Source organism: Rhopalosiphum maidis, chromosome 3 (assembly GCF_003676215.2).
Source record: "Rhopalosiphum maidis isolate BTI-1 chromosome 3, ASM367621v3, whole genome shotgun sequence".
Classification (NCBI taxonomy): Eukaryota; Metazoa; Arthropoda; class Insecta; order Hemiptera; family Aphididae; genus Rhopalosiphum; species Rhopalosiphum maidis.
This window is the reverse complement of record NC_040879.1, coordinates 31192397-31209090: the sequence shown is the minus strand read 5'-3', so window position 1 is coordinate 31209090 and position 16694 is coordinate 31192397. Positions and strand designations below refer to the sequence as shown.

The window sequence follows — 16694 nt, the reverse complement described above, 5'->3', positions numbered from 1 at the left end:
GTAACTTATAGTTACTTAAATTTGATATACTGTCAAAATATCATACAACAAAATATAAATAAGATAAATTCAAAATGTTTTATTCGATTTGATCACAAAAACGTTAATGAATCAGTGGCAATCATGGTTAAGCACGCAGCAGTAAAGTATACAGTATACACCATCCTAAGCACGTGCCAAGGATATTGCCTATAAAATGATGTGTATCCAATCTCGTTATCTAATACCATTTTTTTAATACTCAGTGATAGGTTGGTCAAATGATAATGCTTAATTAGTAAGTGATCATAAGTGATAAGTGATAACCATACTCGTTCCCCTTGACAAATCAAGTATGTAATAGTAATTATATCACCAAATACTTATTGTTTTAAATATATCAGAAAAAGGATTATTGACAAATTAAAACTAAGAAAATACCATTAAATTTCTCTAATACAACTCGTACCTGCTTGTTTTTAAGAATATTGACTTTATTCCACAGTTGTAACCATAGTAACATTTTTTGTGATTAACCGTTTATTTTTATATACTACTTATTCAATTATTTTGTTCTTTGTACGTAATTGTTATCGTACGTAATTTAACTAATAGCGAGTTACACAATACACTTGTATATTAATACTCTGTCACACCTACATGTCATAACCGTTGTATCCACAACGGATATATTTAATTTTTTGTAGAACAATTTAAACCAAAATGTCGTACCAGATGTCAGAAAATTCGTCGATGAACATTAATGACGAGGGTTCAATGGAAAACGAAACTGTGGTAAATAATAGTTTTAGGACACAAATTAATTTTATATAGCCATTATGACTGCTGGTTTGCATACAATAGAAACTTTGTTAAAGTGGTTTATTCAAATTGTCATCAAATAAATAGATATTCAAACTTGAATACTTATAAAAAATTAAAAATGAATTGACTAACAAAAACAAAATACAATTTAATATTCACAAAAAATAAGCATTAAAAAAATAAGACTATATTAAAAAAAACTTTATTGCAAATCCAAAAATAAATTACCTTAATAACATTTTTGATTGATGTTCATAAGGAAATATTTGTGTGGTATGTTATGCGCTTAAATATTTTATTATAATTTTTTTTTTTGACAAAGAATTTTAGTTATTTAAATAATGAATATATTCTTTCAATTTAAACAACAATGTAGTAAAATGCTGAACAGGCAAATTTTAATTTTTAATTTTTAAATTTGAAATCCCAAGTACACTGTGTATAGGATAATATGAAAACCATAAGTAAGTATAGAGTATATTAAAAGATTACAAAAATATATCTCTTGTTTATTAATTTATGCATAAACGAGCTATACTTAGTATATTTTTGTTCAAATGAGTTATTTTTTAGGAAAATATGCTCAAAATGGATATTGAACCACCAAGAGTTATTTTGAAAAAAGGTAATTATTATTTGTTTTAAATTTAACTGATAAATTTAAAATGATGGTACCATAAAACAATTGAATATATTTTTAATCTTTTAGATCCAATAATAGAATTTCTCAAAGAAAATGTAAAAACTGTGTTCATACCAAAATATTTACATGATCATTTTCAATGTGCCGTAGACAAACACGTTTTTATAAATAACCCGTGGAAAAAAATATCTCGTAAAAAAATTATTGAAAATTTACAGATACAAAAAACCAACTCGTGTTTTTGGGAATTTCGAACACAAATCGAAGTAAAAATAAATTGACGATGTTTTTCCAATCCACGCTAAACAATAATGATACTTTTTTTTATAAATTAATATGATTATCTCGGTTATTAATTTCATCAGGCCCTTACAACCGATGATGTTTTAATTGGATATAAATCATCAAGTAATACAGACGAAGAATTTTTTTTATGCACCACGGATAAAGCTAAACAATATGTCGAAGAAGCACAAACACAAGCACAAAAAGAACTTGAACAACAAGTTGAGAGGTCCATGTATCGTAAAATAGGTTATTGGGATTCCAAAGGCAGTGAACAAGATATTGAAGATATAAAAACAGTTTTAACGCATGAAAAGGTACCTATGCGTTATCTTATTAACTTCCCCAGGAAATGCAATGTTCTTATGTACGATTTATCTCTGTAGGTTAGAGACATTAAAATACCTAATATGTGGCGTGCGCCGTGTATGTCATCACGAATACAATATTAATATGTTCAAATTGTATTATTTAATACAATTAATAATTAATTTATAGATAAAATATAAATGGGCAGTTCCAAAAAGAAGAATTCGAGCTAAAGCAGAATTTGAAAATTCAAATTCAAAATCCATGAGAAACCAATATGTTAAATTACAACCACAACCAAAAGAAATATTTGAAATGAGTGATATGTTAATAATGGAGTCAAATATACAAGTATTTATGCAAATCTTTATTATCAGAATAGTACATTAAATTTTAAATATAAAATGTTTGTTCATTTTTAGGCTAAAAGAAAAACAGTCAATAGGGAAATGCAAACAATACCAAAATTAAAAGATAATAAATGCATTCAGTCGATCATTGAAAAAGAACTAATTGATCAACCACAGCCTAAAATTAAATCAGAGAAAATGCTGGACGATTTTTTACTAAAAAATACTCCTGAGTAAATATTTGTAACTATTGTATAATGAGGTTATACTCAAGTAGAAAAAAAATTGTTTGTGTAACAAGAACGCGCGGATGAAGTGAAACTTCTTTCAGTCATAGTTAATATAATAGATTATCGGTGTAAATAAATTACTATTACATAAACAAGCAGTTGCATTTTAATAACACATTAATCCGATTTGGTTGACAAGGTAACAGTCTATCAACCAAACTTAAAGTTAATAATAATAATAATCAATATTTTTAATAATATAACAACTTTTCCGGTATCATAGTCGTTCGCGGTTCGTTACGGCTGCCCGTGACGGCCCGACCCGGACGACCGACCGTAATGCCGACCGTCGCCTTTTTATTTTTGTACCCTCTGTAAAGAAGTTTCACTACGATTAATATAAAACACATAATGTGTTTCCTATTAATTATTAATATTATTATCAATACGTCATATACGGCAATTCATACATACCAAAACCAAGTATAGGTACATATTTTAGCTTATGGTATAGTGGTATACTGTAAAGTGTACACCTGTAATAACTTTAAACTAGCTTAAACTAGCTATTTAACTATTATAGTTGTACATTTATAATATATATGGTATTGAGAATAGTATAATGTCTTTATCAGTGTAATTACTCAGTTACAATACAACGAATTGTACGATATATACCGTGACGATTATAAGCTGATGAAACAAAAAAGTAAAATTGAAGTCAATCATATTGACGAGCTCATAAAAATTCATCCTGGATACCAGAATGAGATACCCCAAAAAAAATACGTTTCTTGTCATACTTGGCATCCTACAATACCTGGTAAAATTATGACTATATACTAATACTAATTGATTTGTGTAAATGATGAAAGTAGAATGCATTATATTTGTAGGTGTTTTCGCAGTTTCTTACATGGCTAATAGCAATGAATTGTTAAAACCTGTAAGCTTAGAAAAAAAAGACAAAAAAATTACTGTGTCAGATGTCAAATTAAAAAGCAAAGATTTAATTATATCATACAATGAAGACGACGATGACCAAGATGATTGGAATAAACAACCAAATGTTAAACTTTTGGATAATATTGACAACGAAAAACTTATGTCTTTTTTAAATAAAGAATTTGTACAGGTATATTAATATTAAGTTTAGATAGAAAATAATCAAAATTATTAAAGTTGGATAATATATAATCCAAAGAAAATGAGAATTCTTCAACTAGCCGAAGAAGAAAATATGAACAAAGAACCTCCAGATGACATTGATAAATATTCGCGCAATTCGTTAATTTACAATTCTAATGATCAACTTTCCGCATTCAATGAGTTCGCCGGAGAAGATCATAGTAATGAGGAAGGCGTACCAAGCAATCATACTGATAACTCAGTAAGCAATGAGAAAATAACGCCTATTAACGATCTAAGTGAAATTGATGAAGTGTATCACGATGATTACGATACTGAAAGCTTTTATAATATTTGGGGCAGAGACGATGAATGGTTATATAATAACAAACTGAGGAACGTTGTTAGAGATTTACATAGGTAATAAAAATATATTTGTACTAATATTTTATTAATAAAATAATTTAATTAGGAGATTCAATAAGAAATATAACCGAGAAGCTAAAGAAGAAAAATTGTTTGAGCTCTTGATGTCTGAAACTGACAAACAAAAAATGTATTTCTTTTGTTATTGTTTTTTTTAATCATAAATTTACAAATATATATTGCGATTATTTATTGTTTTATTTAAACATATAGAAATGAGGAAACTAAAAAAAATATAAAAAAATTAACCAAGGATATGTTCGAAGCTGGGGATATATGTAAAAAATCTAAATTTAATAAAAAAAATAAAACTAAACTGAACAAAGAATATGCATTGTTACAAAATGATCAAGAATCTATGATCAAACGAGAAAGTACACCATTAATAGAGGAACAGAATAACGCAGTCATCATTTGGTCAATTAGTGATAATGTATTCCCAAAGGTACTTAACTATATTTTAGTATTGATAAATTAATATTTTTATTTTGCACTTATTGTGTTGACGTTTATCAACTTTTTTCAAATCAATTTGTAGTTGAGATTGGAAAGCCCCGAAGAAGTACGATGTGTTGAATTTAACCCTAGAAACGGAAACACCGTCATAGGAGGGTTGACAAATGGACAAATTTGCATATGGGACATCGAAGGAAAATTAGAGGCAACGGATTTAAACTTGAGCATGTCTGAAAAGGAAAAACAACATAAAAAACATCTGGTAAGAATTATAAAAAAAATAAAAAAATATATCAACTACTCGTTATTGAAGTACAAATAACAAAATAGTATAGAATAATCGTATTTTATTTATTTATTTTTTAAATAATAGTATATGCACATGAAATGGTCGTTAGACGTAAATTTTAAAACTAGAATCAGACCGGCAGCCTTAAGCGCCGTCATAGAATCTCACGAGACAACAGTCACTGCGATTCAATGGATTCATCCTATGAACAAAGTTAGTGAATATTTCAATGTGTATACAAGTGTGGCGTAAGTAATGTACGAAATGGTACTGCAGAAAATCGGAATAAGGAATTCGTTGTAGTTTAGTGGGAAAATGTCATTAGCACAATAAGTTATTATTTAAACGGTCGTGAATTTAAAATCGTATCAAATTAACAATACGGGAGACACTAGGATTTACGTAAAAGAACGTACAAAAAAAAAGGTAGAATACTAAATTCTGATTAATCCATAACAGAAATCTATATTAAAATTTTTAAATAATAACTAAAAATTAAAATCCTGTTCCTGTCTTATTATATTAAATGAAATTAGGCACTTTTGTTTAATAATAAAAATTATAAATAATTAAGCTGATGTTTATTTAAATTTCTTGTATAAAAAAAATTATTTACGAAAATTTATGATTATTAATTATTTGCACAATATGCACTAATGTTGTTCTACTACACAGTATATGATTAACGATACTTGCATTTTTGGTTTTTCATTTTTTCTGACAATTATCTGGAAAAATGTATGTCTACTCAGTAATGACCAATATATACAATATACAATATATACAATATATATATATGTATATATATTGTATATATACCATATATACAATGCATGTGTTAATAAATAACGATGTTATAATTCCCATTGTATATACATTACTACCGAATAAAACACGAGATATTAATATTTATACATTGCTGCTTTTAAAAATAAAAGAAATTAATCCCACTTTTAATTCAGAGACTATTATGATAGATTTCAAACATAGCAGTTTAATCACTTTTAAAAACGTATTCCCAAATATCAAATATTATGGATGTTTTTTTAATTTCATTCAGTGTTTGTGGAGAAAAATTTAAAAAGTACCTGGCATAGCTGAAAAATAGATATCAGATCAACATTTTTCTTTACATATTAAAATGTTATCAACCTCAGCTTATGTTCAAAATCGTATGTAATAAAAACATTTGAAAAACTATTGAATCCACACTGTTGATAAATATAAAAAGATTCGACAAAAAAAAAAAATATGGTAAATTTATTCAACACAAATAACACGATTAATTTTTTAAGATATATCACATTTTAATTCGCGAGTGTAAATATTAAACTTTTATTTTTTTATTTATATACCAAATGCTTTAAATTTATTTATAATAAAAGATTTACTTTGAACTTTTTAAAAGATATAGTTGCATACGGTTTTAACTAAAATAAAATAAAATGTCCAAAAATGAAGTTGTTTAATTTATATTACTTATTTAGCTATTCAAAATAAATATTTGAGATATGATGTACATAATAACATTTTTGGTACCTATTTAATTAAAAATAATAATATTTTATTCTCATTAAAATCAAAGTTAAATTTTTAAATTATCGACCATCAATTATGTACTTTATTATAATCCAAATTATCACTGCAAAAGAATATATTAATATTATTCAATTCATCTTCTCTTTGGTATCTTATGAACAGAATGCAATTTTTAAAAGTATCTAAAAATAAATTTTGTATTTAAAAATTCAAATATAAAAAATATACAATCTTTCCATTCGATATTTCTTAGGTTCTAAAACTTAGAACAATCATTAATATTTCATGGTATGTCAGTAATCTAATCCTCCATAATTACCATATCTGATCATGCATCTAAATTTAAAATCTAAATAATTATTCAAATCCTCTCATATCAAATCTATCCTCTTTGAACTTAATCAATACAACCCGTCAACGGAAAAGATAATGATTCAAAGACCTTTTAATCTATAAATATCATTCATATACACAAAAATATATTTAAAAAAAATTAAAAAGCTAACAAATATTACTTTAACTCAAATATTTAATATGTATACGTATATGTATATATTATACATATATACTATAGGTATATATATAGTAATATCAATGGATATTTTCTCTGATAAAATGTACTTATTGTATTACAATATACGCGTCGATTGTAAATAAAAATATGTATACAAATCACCTTTATAATTATTATATTCTAATTTTATAACACATGATAATACTACCGTGTTCTGACTGTTATAAATATATTTATAAATATAGTTAAACGTTTGTTTTATTTTAGATAACTTCATTGGGCAAACTTATATCGACGGAACAAGGTAAATTTTCAAATCAATTTATTTCAGCTTCTTTGGATGGGACTATAAAACTTTGGGACTTGCAACCGAAGTCAATGCAAACCTATAAAAAAAATTCAACGAATCGTCGTTTCGGGTATCCAAAATCTTTGTCATCTAATATATCACCATTAAGCATTCACAACAACCAACTAAAACCATCGTATTCGGTAAGAATTTAATATACTCGATCTAATAAGTTTTGCTACAATATGATGTATACAAAAATATGATATTCAAAACAGTCAAAACTTCGAGATATAATAAAATACAATTATTAATAAATTATATTATAGTATTTAATATAATTGTATTCTAAAAATTTACGATAAAGAACATGATAAATTTAAAAATATTAAGAATTATGATAAAAAAACACGTTATAGTACCTACCTACTTAAATATAAAATAAATAATTTGTATCACAAAAATTTAAAAAGATAATGATTTACCTGTAAAAAATGTTTGGTTATTAATTTTAAATTTTTCGGTTGTTTACTAACGATATCTTCTTATTTGCCTACTGCTTCGAATATTAATGTACTACGATTTCGACAGATTGCTTATTGTTATGATATTATAAAAATATTTAAAGCTTTTCTTCGACTGTCTTTGAGACTCATCGGTCTACACAATTTTCGATTTCGTTACTATTTGAAATATGGGTATTTATAATTCATAATTTCGTTATCAGTTAATAATCCACTAGTCCACATGTGTAAAACATACAAAACGAAAACGATACTCACGAAAGACATACGACATTAGGTATATACTAACCAATAACCAATATCTACCTATGTTATTGTGTATACGCCAATTGCTAATAATCAATTTCTATCAAATTCTAATCTATTATTATCTTTATTAATTATTATTATACAGTCGATTTACGACAATCACCGTACTACTATACTTCGATGTTTTGAATAGACAAATCACCACTCTCGCGTGTTTTCCCGGCATTTCGCTATAGTATTTGTATAATTTTGGTACTTTTTTTTTTATTATTGACATTTCCTTTATCGTTTATATTTAGTCTTATCCACATAGACATACAACTCGTTCATTGAACAACGCGTAGTGTATTATATAAAAAAACAATGTTGTTCGTTTGTAATTTTGAAGTTTCCAGCGATCAATTGATGTAAAATAGTCTTGCACAGATGAATACCTAGAGTACCGGGCAAACGTATGTGCGGTTGGTCACTTCGTCTACTTCGAGGCGATATTGCACAACACTAGTTTCCAATACAAGCAGCTGTTGGCGGGATATTTGAAAACAAATATCTTTATTAACCGTTTTACCACATTTTTTCAATTCCACAAGGTAGTATTCACTCACGTGGAGTCAACAAAAAATTAATTCATTTAATCATTTACATTTGAAATGCGCATGAAAAATGTCAGGTTTTATAATTTTCCGGTAGCGATGCGGAGTCACCAACCGCACATACGTTTGGCATATACTAAATGTATCTACAAGTACTCTGATACAGTGGCTTGCTCACGGGGGGGATCAGGGTGTCATATCCCCCTCCCCTTGGATTGTCTTGTAATAATATATTTATATATATATAATATATTATCTACATGAAAAAAAAATTTAGAGTCTGTGACATTTCAAAAATAAATGTATGAAAGTGCAGGAGGTTTTCAAAAAAGCTGAGCACGCCACTGCTTTGATTTATGATACTTGGGTAATGGATACCTATGACTCAATAATCTAAGTATTATTTATACGTGTGTTCTGTATTATGTAGTCTATGAATATATTTTTAGATAATTATCAGAGAACCTGCAGAAGACCTAATGAATAGCACCACGCACAGCCCTATAACAGCGTTGTCCTTTGAGATACCCTTAATGCAGTATAAATACACCTCTGATCAACCCTTGACGATCGGCAAACGGCAATTCGAATACGGTAAGTATTCGTCAACAGAATACGAAAAAATATTTTTTTTTTTTTTAAATATATATATATTTTTTTTATAATATATATATATATATTATATATATTATATAATATTTTTTTTATTTTTTTTTATTTTTTTTATTTTTTTTTATATATATATTTTTTTTTTTTTTAATATATTTTTTTATATTTTTATAATGGTAAACACATTCCTCACTTCATTCAGAATCAAAAATTATGATGGAACTATAATAATATGTGGTCCACTTGTAAAATCATACATAAACATAATAATAACACCTCATAATCATTAATTATAATTTTTTTTTAATTTTAAATCAATATATTTACAATTTACACATACAATAAACATGGTACAATAAGTAAGTATGATAACAATATGCTAATGACGTTTAGAATTAGATTAAGAAAATTCCTAGCGGTGCCACCTGACAAGTTAATTATAATTAAAATGTATTATTTTAAATGTTTTAATATTATGTCTATGTGAAAAATATTTTCTGTACATAATACCTAGTTTTGAATGTTTAGTATGTATTATAAAACGTACGTAAATGGTCGATAACTAAATATAACTTTTTTATGCACTGTGTTATCTTGTTATATAGTACCGGAAGAACCCAGCGATCCAAACCATATTTTAGTCGTTGGTACTATCATGGGCCAAATCGGAGTTGTCACTTGGGAAGGATATGATACATATCCACGAGATGGAAACGTAGAAGGCATGTATTACAACTTCAAATTAAATTAATATTTTTTTTTTTCATGAAATGAATTTATAATTTACAGAGTGCAAACATATATGGTGGAAACAAATACATGACGGTCCAATCAACTGCATCAAAAGAAATTACTTTTTTCCGGATATTCATTTGGTATGTGGCGGGAAAGTAGTGTCAGTTTGGAGTTTAAAATACAATGTAAGTTTAGAGAAACTTAACATTATATAACAATTTTTAAATAACAATTAATATGAACTACAACAATTACAATAGTAATCAACAATCGGTACAGGTTTTTTTCTATTTTATGACATGTAAAGGTGATTTAGGCCAAAATATGGACATGTCTCGTACTCATCGTTTTTGTCCCGAGGTCTTCAGTTAATATTACATTACAAATATTTATCTTCTTTCTATTATACATTTTTTTTCACATTTAAAATTTAATTACATAATATGTTCTAAAGCTGTTATTCTTTTACTGTAAGTAAATGTATATGTTTTGAGTTATCGATTTATTTAATCTATGGAAATGATTTAAAACTAAAAGTTTACCTTATAGAATGGTCCAATTTGGTGGAAACGTTTCGATGATTTTACAAACAGTGTTTTATGGTCTACTACTCATCCCACGAAATTTCGTGTGTCCTTCAACAACAGTGGCGTTATACAATTTTGGAATTTTTTAGTGCACACTCATCAACCGTACTATACGGCGGATATATTCCTTAAAGATGGGCTAATAGCATGTAAGTAATAAATTAAGTTCTCAGAATATACTAAAAAATATAATGCATGTAATAAATAAATAACCTACTAACGTTGATCGTCGTTATAAATAAAATTAATTTTAATATACTTTCTGTAGCATTGTCGTGCCCGCCTCCACCATATAATTATATAGGCACAGATAGTGTCATGTATGCTAAAGGTGTAAACGATATGGTGAACTATAAAAAAAACAGGATAATTTGTTTCTCGGATTCCGCCGGGACGGTAATGATAATGACCATACGCGCGACAATATTAAAATCAAACGAAATCGAGGAAGTCGGAAGTTTATTCCAAGAAGAGTGTGATTGGTTAAGAGAGTTGGATGCTTGGAATGAAAAGTATAAATCTGAGTTCGGAGTATCGGGAGAAAATGATGTGGACGAACATGATTACAAGTCGATTCAATCTTTTGAAAAATTGCATGTGATTGAAAGCGAACACATCCAACCAATGTTTTCACAAGATCAAGTAAAAAAAGCAATTTGTAACGAAACGTTCAAGTAAATTAATAACTGTTATTTTATGAGTGCATCAAATATAAGACATAAATACCTACTCATATCCATATCAATGATTTTAGTTGGTATATAAATCGGAGAGGGCCACAAACACGTTTGGGTAAAATGAAAGACGAATATTTACAAAGAGAAAGTCAATATATGGTCAAGGCCATGATGGAAAAAAAGAATATCACTCAAAAACAAATTGATGATTATTATTATAAAATTATGAATAGAAATAATAATAAATCTGAAGAGATTTTAATAATCAGATCCGAAGCCGATAAAAAGTATAGGGACATTATAAATAAATTATTAGCTACAGACGAAAATGTAACTACTTTCAATTTTTAACTACAAATTAAATCGTTATATGACACTTATACTTATAGACATTCGATGCTGGTTTAAAAAGAAACACCGAATTGGAAGATTCAAACATAATATCTAAACAGCTTCAAAAATTATCAATGCTAAACATTAAAATTGAAAAAGAAAAATTTATTAATCACATAAATAACAGCCATTATAGATCCGAAAAAGTAAATTGGGCTCAAGTATTTGATTATATAGAAAAAGAAGACAAAAACATAATAAATGATCTAAACATCTTTAAAAATACAAACTTTCGGTATTGTATAATTTATCTCAATCCTCAATAATTTAAATATTAAGTATTACATATTTATACACTATAACTTGTTAATTTAAAGTTCAATACGTCAACAAATGGTGGACCGATATAAAATGAAAACATGACACAATGATAAAAAGATTAATTTCAACGAATACATGGCGCAATCTCAAGATCTGAATAATAAAAACATAATCTGTGATATGAAAAAGTTTCAGTAAAAATGTAAACAAATGTGCATAATAGGTATTTAAAATGCAACGATATCCTTTGGTTGTCACTTTGTCAGTGTTTGATCAAAAATATAATGATGTTATTCTATAATTTGTTTATATGTTTAGTGCCTTATCCAGGTTTGGTGTCTTATCCACGGTCTTGGCGCGAGTACAAAGTTAAGTAAAAAAAATAATAACGGTGGCAGTGTGGTACAACGGTGTATATTTATATATATATTTATCTTGATGCAGGAATTTCCCATTCTTTAAACAGTGTAAATGTTGGTGTTTTTTTAGCCGGGCCTAACTAATTATCTACTGAATCAATAATTAATACCTAATAAATTGAAAAAAAAAATAGAAAAATTGTGTAGATGATCTTTTGGAAAAATCATCGAAATCATACTATTAGCAATTAAGTTATAAAAGGAAACGTATAAACTTTTTAATGAGAAATTATAATAAAGTCTGGAATCACAGCGGCCGCCTCTCGCGTTGCCATGCCGACTAGTTCCATTACTCCATTTCATTTATGTATTTATGTACAAGACCTTGGTGGCTTAGATGGTAGAAAATTACAACACATTTCATTACATATTGCTATTTCACGACTTTACGTATTTATTATTATTTATGTCATTATTTGTTTCATTACGTCAATAACAATATCGCTTCATTATGTTTTTGCCCGTAGGTGTGCTTCACTGTTTAACGTGTTCTCTGTAACTCAATTTATATCTAAATTAGATATTGATTAAAATTTAAATTAGATAAATAATCTAATCTTAAATATATTATATTTTATTTAACGTAATTTTTTAAATTGTAATTATCACTAGTATTAGTTTAAAAATTGATGAAAAAACGTATAGTTTATGTTTTGCAATCTGCCATCACGGTCATTATAATTCATTATACAAGTTTAGTAAAAAAATCAAATCTTTGGTTTATACCAGTGACGGATTCAAGGGAGTGCTTGACAGATATTTGTAAGGCCTAACATTAAAGCCTAAATATTGTGCTTACAAAATTATATGATATATATAACAATATGAAAAATGTTAGCCAAAAAAAAAAAAAAATAATAATCTTAGATACTGCTGGTTTCCCTAGATGTAATGACAATAATAAAAAGAGATGGCTTCATGGTATCAAAGACATGTATAATATAATAAACCTCAAAACAAAATTTAAAAACAAGGTTGTATTTTCAATTTTTGACGTTTATTGTTAATTTTTATTTCGGCGTAGAATTAATTTTGAAACTATTAATATTTTGAGATATTTTTAAATGTGACTGTAGATGCGTAAATTAATATTAGCACTTGTAATACACACACACACACACACACACATGTCGACTTAAACTTTGCACAACTCACGAAAAGAATTAAATGCAAAAGTAAAAAATAAAAATTATCCCTTGCATTTGCCAATGCATGAAATAGGTTATAGTTTAAGGAAATTAAAAAGTAAAACATTTAAAGAACAACTACATTTATAGATAATTATTTATTTTTATAATCGAAAATCCCTTTAAATATTTATTTTTCTACTTTAGATACAGTAACGATTAAACAATTGTAATATTTTTATATATATGTACTTCTAAGTTCTAGTATGGTATAATTCAGTATTGACTTAAAAATTAGGAGAACAACATCGTCACACATTTTATTACTTAAATCGTATAATATACTCTGACCAGTCTGACCAGCTCACTCCATATGGAATACAGACTATTGTTCATGTTACATTGTTGCCTTTAGACTAAAGGCTTTAGTTTTCTATTATTTGTATGCGATTTTAAGACCAGTGGCGCATTTAAATAATAAATAATCGCAGTTATAAAAAAAATGAATAAGATGAACGACATGTCTAAAATTGTCTAACGTCTAACCAATCCTCGAAAAAACAACAATACACTAACAAGGCAGATTGGTTGAGTCTTACAATAAATAATTTACACGCATATATATAATATATATATAGCGTTTTCATATTTATTTTAAGAAATTTCGTGTACGCAATACGATAAGTACAACAGGTACCTATAGTAATTCACAGTCGTTTCAGTCGATCAGACTACCAGAGCTGCATTTAAGATAATATTTTCTCTATTTATATTTTTTCTCTAATATATTCTATTTATATAGGTATTAAATAAAACATTAAGTAATACAGAAATTAGTAATTTAATCTTGTGAGAAAACCGTTGCTTGTAAGTTCTTAGATTTCTAAACTATGGTTTTATTGGTTTTAAGAATTAAATGTTAAAATATGCGTGGCAGTTAAATAGTTTAAATAAGTTTCATTGTATTAAAACGCACAAATCTGTTTTCATATTAATGTCGTATGCGGCAGTAGGTGAATGACGACATACACATCCTAAATTTAATTTTAACAGATTAAAAAAATATAGACATTTACTAGTGAATATCATCATTTCAGGGCGCTCGGAGCGTCCCGGAATTTTTTTTAAAAGCATTATAAAAGCAGCTATTAAGTGATTTGGGCTACAAAAAAAATCATAAAATAAAATTCATATATGATAAATTAATACGATTTTAACGGTCATTATGCTGTACTATGTATTCGGATGAATTTTTTTAAATAAACACCGAAAAATTTGTTTTTCAAACCATTTTTAATCCAAAGGGCAACCAACGTAGATTCGAAATTTTTAGTTTTCGGAGAGGCTCCAGAAAAAGAGTTTGTTGTTCCAAAACTAGGTTATTATACCATGGTATACATTTATTAAATTAAAATTAAAACATTAGATTTCTATAATCATAAAAATAGTTGTATTATACAAATATAAATAATACAAAATGTTTGAATGTATTAAAATACCTTTTATTTTATTGCTATATATTTGTTCAGTTTAATGAAATTCATCAAAATAAAATTGTATACAATCATAATGTACGTTTTACAAGGTTTAATTTTAAAACACATTTTTGTTTTTTAGAACAATTAATATAAATTATTAACATTAAATGTAATACAAAAAATTAAAATAGAAGTCTCATAAATAAGCAACATGTAAATTTATCAGTAACATGAATAAGTTTCTGTGTAATAAATTAAATAATAATTAAACTCAATATGCATAGTTACAATCATAAATGTTTTACATAATAATATAGGTGATATTTATATCATAAAACTATTGGTATAATACAATTAATAAATATATAATAAATAGTATGCCTACATATTTTTTATGCATGTCTCATAAAAATGTATGTTATTTTCATACTTTCTAAATAATCATTTAAAAATATGATAAAAGGAAGATTTTAAGATGTATAAACAATTTACAATTTTAAAATACTCATAACTCTCTTTAAAATAAAAATATAATAAAACGCTTATGAGATGCCCTAGATAATGTTCTTAACTTTAAATTTTATAATAGGTCATTTCACTCTAATTTGAGAAATTAATATGGTTATAGTCATTTTTTTGAACGTAAAGTATGCCATGTTGCACGTGGGTTAGAGAGAGATAACAAATACTACCCCTTAAAAGAGTATAAATATATTAAAAAATGTATTTTAAAATGTTTGTAATAATTTAATAAAAATACAAAGTCCGGCGAAAAAACCTCCAATATTTCAAGAAGTAGTTGCAAATAAACAAAGAATTAAAAAAAATTCTTTTATTTTTTACTAATAAATATTATGCCATTTTTAATTATTTAGTTTGTAATGGTAGTAAGTGGTGTTTTCAATTGTTAATACATTCACGAAGCCTTTCTCGATAGTTGTCTATAACTCTTCGTGTCATTTTTGGTATAATGGCTGCCATGCCTGGTGATTGGTTCGTTAAGTGCTTGCAAGGATACAGGGCGATGATCGTACACTGCATTTAAATATCCCAAAAGAACGTAATCATAGGGTGATCGCGTTAAAAAATTTAAATTCAATTTTTTTTTTTAAATTACATTTTATTTAATTTATTCTTTGTTGGTTTTTATTCCATTTTTTTTTTTTTATTCCTTGCCATTACATATACTCTAAAAATGGCACGTATACTACTATAATGCATCGATACCTTCTCCACTGTTGTACCACCACCACAACTCACACTACGCTATCTCTTAATACGGGAGGTTTTTTTGCCGAACCATGTAATTGTAAAAATGGTTGTAAATTTAATAAATAAAATAATTAATAATTGATAAATAATTGGTGTTTTTCTTTCATTTCTGAAAAAAAAAACAAAATAAATTAATATCTGAGGATTTTCTTCTTGGACACATTTTTAATTATTTTAATTATTTTTTAATCATTCATTTTTTATTATTATTACACTTATTATTTTTATTTTATACCATCAGTTATCAGTTATTAGTCAAATTTCAGGTTCATCAAAAAATGAACATTTATTTTGTAGTTAGTTAAGTAATTAGTCAATTATTACGTATAAATAAAAAAAAATATAGCAGCAATTTTTGACGATTATTTAAATAAAAAAATTAATAGATTTAAACTGGCATCAAACCACTAATCTAAAAAATAAATCAACTTAACACTAAAATACATTAATTATTGTTTATTATTTTTACTGTATTATTTTTGTTTTTTTGGCGTTTTCTAAATAAATT

The 16694-nt window shown here is 26.5% G+C and overlaps 1 protein-coding gene across 1 annotated transcript; it reads left to right on the top strand.

The window, feature by feature from the left end:
* The first annotated feature begins 702 nt into the window (after positions 1-702).
* On the top strand, positions 703-12263 carry LOC113557887. Its single transcript, XM_026963428.1, is given in 21 exon segments — positions 703-774; positions 1378-1429; positions 1514-1593; positions 1813-2049; positions 2464-2624; positions 3257-3444; positions 3518-3756; positions 3826-4169; positions 4222-4305; positions 4389-4620; positions 4714-4893; positions 5005-5133; positions 7241-7465; positions 9078-9222; positions 9843-9959; positions 10027-10157; positions 10522-10708; positions 10828-11233; positions 11314-11601; positions 11649-11864; positions 12209-12263. Coding segments are annotated over 21 exon segments (3768 nt in total).
* The last annotated feature ends 4431 nt before the right edge of the window (positions 12264-16694 follow it).